At 38.4% G+C, this 9,578-nt stretch overlaps 1 protein-coding gene across 1 annotated transcript; it reads left to right on the top strand.

The window, feature by feature from the left end:
* Window positions 1-1,211, top strand: LOC114755385 (cysteine protease XCP1-like). Its single transcript, XM_028944260.1, has 3 exons — window positions 1-466; window positions 558-790; window positions 963-1,211. The coding sequence occupies exons 1-3, from the start codon at window positions 1-3 to the stop codon at window positions 1,209-1,211; spliced, it is 948 nt and encodes a 315-aa protein (XP_028800093.1).
* Window positions 1,212-9,578: the final 8,367 nt, after the last annotated feature.

Raw genomic sequence — 9,578 nt, 5'->3', positions numbered from 1 at the left:
ATGGCTTTCTCCATTTCTTCTAAAACACTGTTCCTTCATCTCTTAATCTGGTGTTCCACTCTCATATGTCTCTCTTCAGGATTCCCCACTGAAGAATCCGTTCTCCCTTCAAAAGGAGAACAAGAGTTTGGAATATTCCGACAATGGATGAAGGAGTATAGGAAAAAATACCCAAACTCTGAAACCGCCGAAACCAGATACCAGATATTCCGTAGGAATCTCAAGTATATCGAAGAGACAAATGCCAAGAGATCTAGGTATCATTTGGGACTCAACCATTTCGTTAATATGAGTTCTGAGGAGTTTAAGAGCGTATACCTCTGTCATCTACCGACACCGAACACGAACAACTCTGCCGCCACGAGGTCCGATTTTGTACTGCAACTGGACTCCCGTAGACCTCCTGCTTCTGTGGATTGGAGACAAAAAGGAGTGGTGACTCCAGTTAAGACCCAAAAGAGATGTGGTAAGTTGCCTTAGTTCAAATTAATTGGTCGCATTAATTTTCTCTAGAACCTGAATGGACCAATAATGGATTAATATCTGATGGTTCATAGGAAGTTGCCGGGCGTTTGGAACCATCAGAGCTATTGAGTCAATAAACGCAATACGCACAGGGGAACTTGTTTCTCTCTCAGAACAAGAACTCGTAGATTGCGACTCTGTAAGCGATGGTTGTTCAGGTGGATACACCAAAAGTTCCTTTGAATGGGTTATAAAAAATGGTGGAATTAGTGAAGGAGATGATTATCCTTATATAGCTCGAAATGGCATTTGCAAAGCTAGCAAGGTTCGTTTACTCTCTCTCTCTCTCTCTCTGTGCCACTATAACATTGATGATATCTTCTGTGCGTCGAATATATTTGAGATTTCTTATATGTGTTTGTGATAACCTCTCAAAATTCCTACTAAGTTAAGCTGATTTAATGCTTTTTTATTGGGTTTAAAAGTCAATTTTGCAGGAAACAAAGCCTGAAGAGAGTAAAGAATGGAGAAAAGCTGAAAAGAAGTCATCCGCTGCGGCCTCTGGGATAAAATGCCACGGCGAATCAAACAGAAGGGGAGGAGTGCGCCTCTGTGAAATCCGTCGCGGTGCCTTGCTGAATCCGCCGCGGTGCCCAAGCTATCTCGAAGAAAACCTGTTCGGTAAAATCTGCTGCGGCCGATTGTCACGTGCGCCGCGGCGCCTGAGCCTCAAAGTCATTCTGTAATAGGCGCCACAGCGCCAGAAGGGATCCGCCGCGGCACCTGGCCCTTCGCAGCTGTGCGTTTTACATTGTAACTTAAAAAATTAGGGCATATAGAGGTGGATACTCGGTTTTTCTGGAGAGTTTGACTTTTGGAGCAATTTTGGAGGCTGGCTCTGCTAGGGTTTGGAGTTTTGGAGGCTTGGAACCTTTGGGCTTGAAGCTAGAAGAGATTCAAAGCTTGTAACTCGAATTTTCTAGGTTTCCTTCTTCTTCCCTTCTTGTTTCTGCTATGACTACTAGATACTCTTATAGTTGTAGTTCTTTACTCGATATGTATAGCTAAATCCGTTTTTCTAGGGTTATTTTGATCTATTGTATGGATTGAGACTGGGTTTTACTATCTCTTTAGTGTTAATGATAATATTCAGTTGTTTTTACTTTGAGTTTAATGCTTCCTTTTGTCTGGCCATCATTTGGATTAATTGATTGATTAGTTTAACTTGAGAAAGTTAAACTAATTCATGAACTTTGTTAAAAACATGCTAGTCCAGAAATTTAATTGAGTAAATAGATGGTTTGTCGATGGAGCAGAGATGTATCTGTTGACCTAGCATAGACTAAATGCGTTTTGGTTTTTAAAGTGCAACCTTTTCAAACAAGTGCAAGAGATTGCTGTGTTTTAATCGTGATTGCAAACATTTGGTTTTGACTTGAGAAAGCTTAATCAATTTTGTAAGCCCAGGCTAACTGAACTTTTTGTAAAGCACTACTTGAGAAGTAATTAATCTAGTTTCATGAAGTATTTTAGTAAAGAATAACCCTAGTCTCTTAATTGTTTTGAGGTCGATTTGATTTTATACTGCTTTAAACCATTGTTTTCTTAACTTTCATTTTACAAACTCTTTTACAACAATTGTTTCACTTGACCTAATCAAATACACAATTATGATTTTTCAACTCATCTAGCCTTAGTCTCTGAGGGAATGATACTTTTTATATTACTTGCGACCCGTCCACTTGCGGTCAAGTTATTTGGTGAACAAGTTTTTGGCGTCGTTGTCGGGGACTAACGGCTAGAGTGTTTGAGGTTGATTGTCCTTATTGTGTGATTGGTTACGCTTAAGTTTCAATTAGCATTTGTAGTGATTATAGGTAGTAGTAGTAGAATTTATTTTGTTCATTTCTCTTGATAAGTTTGATACTTTTGTTTTTTATTTGAATGTGCAGGTAACCCCTGACGCATGTGATAAGTCTCATTATTTACATACATTTCTAGCCCTAAACACATACTTTTGCAATCTATATTTACATACTTTGGGCATAATTAGGTTCCATTGTGTATAAGAGTTGGTGAGAAGAATTATGAGGTCTTGCAAGTGTTTTTACATGTTTTTATATGATTTTATTTGTGTGTACTTTTGATCCCTGCTTTGGCATGAATTTCAGGAAGTTTCAGTAGCATTTTCGCCATTCTATCTGAGGCGCCACGGCTGATTTGGGAAGGCGCCACGGCGGATTTCCAAGGTACTCTCGGTGAAAAGCGCCGTGGCGGATGGACTAAGGCGCCACGGCGGACGGAGGTTTTCATGAAGCTCAGGATCATTAATCAAAACGACGCCGTACAGGACAGGCGCCGCGGCGGATTATCAGAGGCGCCGCGGCGGATGACCGAAATTTCCAGATTTAAAAGCAGAGTCCCGCGCTTCAGCCGAGGATCAGATTTCAGTTACCCATTCTCCCTCCAGCCGCGAATTTCTTGCTCTCTCCGCCCTCTCTCATTTCTCTCTTCCATTTTCGTCCAATTCCATCAATTTCCACCGATCAACCATGGATCTTTCATCAATTCTTGTTGTTTCTACCCTAATCCAGAGTATGAGTAGCTGAATTTCCAAGTTCTTCTAGCAATGAAGCTGACCTGAGTTCATGGAGCTAAACAGGGAGTCATTTCAGATCTATTTTCTACCTTCTATTCTAAGAGTCATTTGTTTCAGTTGAACAATTGTGATTAGAATGAAGATTGAGTGATTAGATTTATGTTTCTTGGAATTTAGATCTGATTGAACATTCAGATGTGAGTTGTGTCCTTTAGTTCAGTTGAATAGAGGATTCTCTGTTGATTTGTAAATCCAATTCGTTTTACTTGGACTGTTGTTCTGTAAATCTGAATTTTGGTTGAATATATTGATGATTCACAGTTGTGGTCATTCTTAGAGAATTGCAACTTGCTTCTCAAGTGTTCTTGCCAATTGATTTTCCTTCTCATAGATCAAAATAATGAATCTAGTAAGATAATTGTTTCTGATCTATGTTAAGAGAGATTTGAGCAGTAGCTGAATCTATCCATTTAATTGACACTAAGAGACTCCAAATTATAAGATTGAACAAGGAAGGTTGGATAAATTGCTAGGGGAACTACTATCTCTCATCTGAATCTCATTTGCAATTTACCTTTCATTAGATTTGTTTCTTGTTTTGATTTCTCTTTTTCTGAACTAAAGCTCTCATCTTGGTAATTTGATAATTAATAGTGAATTGTTAAGAATTGAAATACAACTTAAGGCTCCTTGTGAAGAATGACCTAGGTAGTGCCTCACTTGCTGCATTTTCCCTAGTAAAACTTTGATTACCTAGCGACAAGGTTTATCAAATTGGCGCCGTTGCCGGAGAGCCTTACTTGTTGAGGTTTTGAGCAATTCACTGGTGTGCCAAGAAAATTCTTATGTTTGAAAACACAAAACTTCAGAAAAAGTAGCTTTAGTGTTTTTGAGTTGTGCCGCATTTTCACTTTTGTGCTTTGTTGTTAAGTAGTTTCCCTTTTTGCTGTGTTTCAAATTCATTCCATAGGTTGTCAAGGAGTTAACACAATTGAGTAGGCTGTGAATTGTTTGAATCCTTGCTGTAGCAACCTTTTCCCTTTTAATTGTTCTTCCATTTAACCTAATGATGGTTGGTTGTTTTTATGCTTTTGAGATATTTTTCTTGTTGACAAACTAATACCATTGTGTTAAGGGGTTCAATTTGCAGGGGTGAAGGTGTGAACAGTGTCAGAAGCTGCTGCAGAATTCGTCCATTTGGTTTATCAGTACCAAGAGCCGCGGCGGATTGCACCAGAGGCCGCGGCGGATTTCACCTGATCCCTTCTTAGCTTTTTGTTCTCTCTTTGACTTCTGTCTTTTGTCTAATTGCTTTTTCACATTTATTTTATTAGTCTATTCTAGTGTTCTTTAGTTGCATGTCCCAGGATAAGGGCCTTTTACCTTTTGATTGGGAAATCAATAGAACTCTTAGGCAAATCAAGAAAACCAAACAAATAGCTGAGTCTAGTAAGCAACCTATAGTGAGTGACTCTCTTCCTCAAGTTGAATCTTGTTCTTCCTCAGAATCTGAATCTACTTTAGGAGGGTTTATAGACAATCATTTTGTGATGGATCAAAATAATAACAATGCCCAAACTGAGAGAGGTGATGCTACAAATAGACCTCAAAATGAAAGGCAAGCTGAAAATGTTCTCCATAATGCTAATATTCAATTGAATAGAGATGAGGAGAATAGGAGCATTAGAGAAATTAATAACTCAAGTGTGAACTGTGATCCATGTGGTTTTTATAACTTTGAAGCTGATTTTGAACTTAAAGGTACCTTGATTAATGCCTTACCAAGATTCCTTGGTCTTGCAGGGGATGATCCATATAGCACCTTCAGAATATGCATGCGGTTTGTTCCTCTATGAAGCCCCATGGTGCTCAATTGGAAGATGTGCTAAGGAGAGCTTTCCACTTCACATTAGAAGGAAATGCCAAAGAATGGTTGCAAAGCCTACCTCAGCACTTCACAACACTTACATGGGAGCAACTTAAGAAGGCCTTTTTAGAGAAGTACTTTCCTGCATCAAGGACATCTAAATTGAGGAAGGCTATCTATGGAGTTCAACAAGATAGTAGAGAGACCTTGTATGAGTATTGGACAAGATTTCTAGCTATGCTTTCTAAATGTCCAAATCATCAAATCAGCAAGTCTAATCTAGTTCAATATTTCTATGAGGGCTTGCTATCTCATCACAAGAACACAATAGATGCTGCAGCCCATGGTTCACTATTTGATTTGACTCCTCACAATGCTTGGGAATTATTGGAGAAGATGGCCAACAATAATCAGCAATTCAGCACAAGGGATAACCAATCTGTCAATGAAATTTTAAGGTCAAATCCTACTAACTTAGACTCTCAATTTGCTGCCTTATCAGAAAGGATGGACAAGAGAATGACTAGGATGGAGCAACTCTTGTCAACTAAACAATGTGGTGCTATGGGAACATCTCAAGCCTTGGTAGCTCCCTCTTGTGACTCCTGTGGTTCTATGATGCATTGTACTGAATCTTGCCCTTCTCAATTTGAAGAAGTGTCAGCCATGTATCAACAAAGAGCCGGTCAATATCAGCAAAGGAACCCTTTCTCCAACACCTATAACGAAGGATGGAAGGATCATCCCAATTTTAGATGGGGAGGAGGAGAGAACAACAAGGAGAGATTTATGCAGAATAGGTTCCAGCAACGTCAACATTCAGAACAAGCTATGGTTCCATCCCAAACTACTCAAGAAGTTGGGAATTCAAGGAATGATGACATGTCTCTCTTGTTGAAAAGCATGAACAGTATGAATGCTAATCTCAGTGCTATGGCATCTCAAATGGACAGAATTGATAAGCATACCACTGCATCTGATGCAAGAATGGCTGCTATAGAGAATAGGGTTGAACAATGGGAAACTAAGACAGCAAACTTGGCTAACTTTGTTACCCAAATTTCAGATAATTTCAGCAGTCTTCAAGCAAAAACAAGTGGAGCTTTGCCTTCCAATACTGTGATTAATCCCAAGTCATTGAATGCCATAAGTTTGAGAAGTGGAAGAAAGGTGACATTCAATGAGAATGATGAAGAATCTGACTTGGATGAAGATCATTACACTAAAGGGAATTCTACTCATGAAAAGAAACCACCAAGTGTGGAATCTGAAAGCTTAAGAGAGAAGCAACTTCTGCAAGCAAGAAAAGAAACCGGATGTAGAAGTGCAACTACTGAAGGTTGCACAACTGAAGCCGGCCCTTCAACTATGGATGATAAAGGAGTCCATGAAACACCATTGAGAGAGGACTTGGAGCAATCTTCTTCAAGAATTGCAGATCCTAACCAGGACAATGGAAAGATTGAGCAAGGAAAGTTGAAGATCTCACAAGAGCAACAAACCGGAAAGTCAAGGTAAGGAGGTAAGCTTGAAAGATCTACCTTTTCCTAAAGCTTTTATGTTTGGGCAGAAGGTTGCAAAAGAAAAGCAAAATAAAGAAGTTTTAGATTTCTTTAGTAAAGTAGAAATTAACATTCCTCTGCTGGATTTGTTGAAGAAAGTGCCTGAATATGCAAAATTCTTAAAAGACATTTGCACTAATAAAAGAAAGTTTAAAACTAATGAATTGGTGCAAGTTGGCCCTAATGTTTCAGCCCTTTTTAAAGCTCAATTACCTGTGAAATGCCAAGATCCAGGAGCTTTCTCCATTCCTTGTCAAATTGGTAAGTTTCATATTTCTAAAGCTTTACTAGATTTGGGTGCTGCTATCAATGTGATGCCAAGTTCTGTTTATTATGCTTTAGGAGTTGAAATCATGAAACCTACAAGTGTCTTAGTGCAACTAGCTGATAAGTCTATTAGGAATCCCAAGGAATCTTAGAAGACATTTTGGTTCAAGTAAAAGACCTTGTATTTCCTGCTGATTTTTATGTGTTAGATATGACTAATGAGGCCATAAGTGAAAGCACATTGATTTTGGGCAGACCATTTCTAAGAACTGCCAACACCATGATTTGCATGAAGGATGGGATTATAAAAATGGAATTTGGTGGACAAGAAATTCAATTTAACATGTATGAGATGATGAAACATCCACATGAGGATTATTCTCTGTTAGGGCTTAATATGATTGATGTGTCACTTGAAAATGAGTGTGAATCTATTTTTGAGCATGATAACAATGATGATACTGAAGATTCCTTCGTCTCTTTCTCCTCCATATATTCTCCTTCATCTTCTTTTTCTTCACACCTTGATGATGTGCCTAGCATTGATTCTAAAATTGATGGCTGGCTTTCCACTTGGAGTGAATTGTCTTCAGTTTCATCCATTAAGTCTTCCATTGATGCTAATTCCACACTGTCAAGTGATGAACAACTTGCAAAAAGATTGCTTGTAGATTTCTCAACAGCACAAGAGAGTGAATCAACTCCTATACAAGAAGGGGAAGGTGAAGGGCACAAGACTCATGATTGCAAGGCCAGCCCAAGTCTCATGGATGAACCTCCATTCAAGGAGCATGCAGCTGAACCTTCTGAACAACAGGATTTGCCTTTAAATTCTTATCACATTTTGTATTCCAATCCTGTTTACAAGTCACTTGATCTTAATTTCTTTAACCATGCAGAACTGGAACACCTCTTGGAAATCATGCGAAGTGCAGCTACTCCCAACCCTAGGAGATTAAGCATGACACCAACCAAATTTGCTGAAATATGTAGCATAGGGAGTGCACTTTTGCAATCTAATTTTACTTCTGAAATTGGAATTCCTCAAGATTATTCTGCATCTAACTTTGAGTTTTCACATGGATTTACAAATGTTTTAAATGCATTGTTGCAGGGACCAACTAAGGAGAGTTACTCACATGAGGATGAATGTACAACTGAAATTTTTGGTATTGAAGCCTTGAAGCAATCTGGAAATAATTGCACTACCTTGGAGCTCAAGAAACTGATACCCTCAGTAGTTCAACCTCCTGAATTGGAGCTTAAACCCTTGCCATCAACACTGAAATATGCATTTTTAGCTGAAAATGAAAGACTCCCGGTGATAATCTCTAACTCTTTAACTGATATTGAGGAATCTCAATTACTTGCTGTTTTGAAAAGGTATAAAAGTGCAATTGGGTGGTCTTTAGCAGATATTCCTGGTATTAATGCTTCAATTTGCACTCATAGAATATTGTTAAATGAAAATGCAAAGCCCATAAGGCAACCTCAAAGAAGACTTAACCCACTCATACTTGATGTTGTTAAAAAGGAAGTAACAAAGCTGCTTAGTGCTGGTATCATATACCCTATTTCAGATAGTGAGTGGGTAAGTCCAGTTCAGGTTGTTCCTAAGAAAAGTGGGATCACTGTGGTTAGGAATGAAAAAAATGAATTAATCCCCACTAGAATCCAGAATTCTTGGCGTGTTTGCATTGATTATAGGAAACTTAATGATTCTACAAGAAAAGATCATTTTCCTCTACCCTTTATAGATCAAATGCTTGAAAGATTAGCTTGTAAATCTCACTATTGTTTCCTTGATGGTTTCAGTGGCTATTTTCAGGTTCCCATTGCACCTCAAGATCAAGAGAAGACTACATTTACTTGTCCCTTTGGCACATTTGCATATAGAAGAATGCCATTTGGACTTTGCAATGCACCGGGCACATTCCAAAGTGTATGCTATCCATATTTAGTGATTTGCTAGAGAATGGAATTGAGGTGTTTATGGATGACTTTACCATCTATGGAAATAATTTTGATGAATGCTTAGTGAATTTGGAAAAAGCTCTATCAAAATGTGTTGAAAAGGATCTTATTCTGAATTTTGAAAAATGTCACTTTATGGTTCAACAAGGAATAGTTCTAGGTCACCTAATTTCTGAAAAGGGAATAGAGGTAGACAAAGCAAAGGTTGAAGTAATTTCCTCTCTACCCTATCCAACAAATCTTAAGGAGCTTAGATCTTTCCTAGGCCATGCTGGATTTTATAGAAGATTCATAAAAGATTTTAGTAAAGTGACTTTTCCAATGTCTAAATTGCTGCAAAAAGATGCTTCCTTTGATTTCACTGATGAATGTAAGATGTCTTTTGATGAGATTAAATCCAGATTGACTTCTCCACCTATTTTGACTTGCCCTAATTGGAATTTACCATTTGAATTGTGTTGTGATGCCTCTAATAATGCAGTGGGTGCAGTTTTGGGACAAAAGGATGGTAAGGTTTCCAAGGTTATTGCTTATGCTTCAAAGACTCTAGATAAGGCTCAAACTAATTACACAACTACTGAAAAGGAGCTCTTTTCTATTGTTTTTGCATTAGACAAGTTTAGGCCTTACCTAATTAACTCTAAGGTTACTGTTTTCACTGATCATTCTGCTGTCAAGTATCTTTTCAGCAAGCCACAATCCAAACCGAGGCTCTTAAGGTGGATGTTGTTGATCCAAGAGTTTGACATTGACATCAAAGACAAACCTGGAGCAGAAAATGTGGTGGCTGACCATCTAAGTCGCTTACCAGAAACTACAAGGGGAGTAATCGGTTCAGATCTTG

The sequence above is a fragment of the Neltuma alba genome, unplaced genomic scaffold (assembly GCF_004799145.2).
Source record: "Neltuma alba isolate B1F8T4 unplaced genomic scaffold, ASM479914v2 tig00010267_pilon, whole genome shotgun sequence".
Taxonomy (NCBI): Eukaryota; Viridiplantae; Streptophyta; class Magnoliopsida; order Fabales; family Fabaceae; genus Neltuma; species Neltuma alba.
Note: the sequence above shows the minus strand (reverse complement) of the source record. Positions and strands in the feature narration are given on the sequence as shown.

Bases quoted from the DNA above. Each gene is read 5' to 3' on its own strand.
- LOC114755385 (XM_028944260.1), top strand. From the start codon at position 1: ATGGCTTTCTCCATTTCTTCTAAAACACTGTTCCTTCATCTCTTAATC. The intron at 467-557 runs GTAAGTTGCCTT...GATGGTTCATAG, and splicing joins TAAGACCCAAAAGAGATGTG to GAAGTTGCCGGGCGTTTGGA. The intron at 791-962 runs GTTCGTTTACTC...TCAATTTTGCAG, and splicing joins GCATTTGCAAAGCTAGCAAG to GAAACAAAGCCTGAAGAGAG.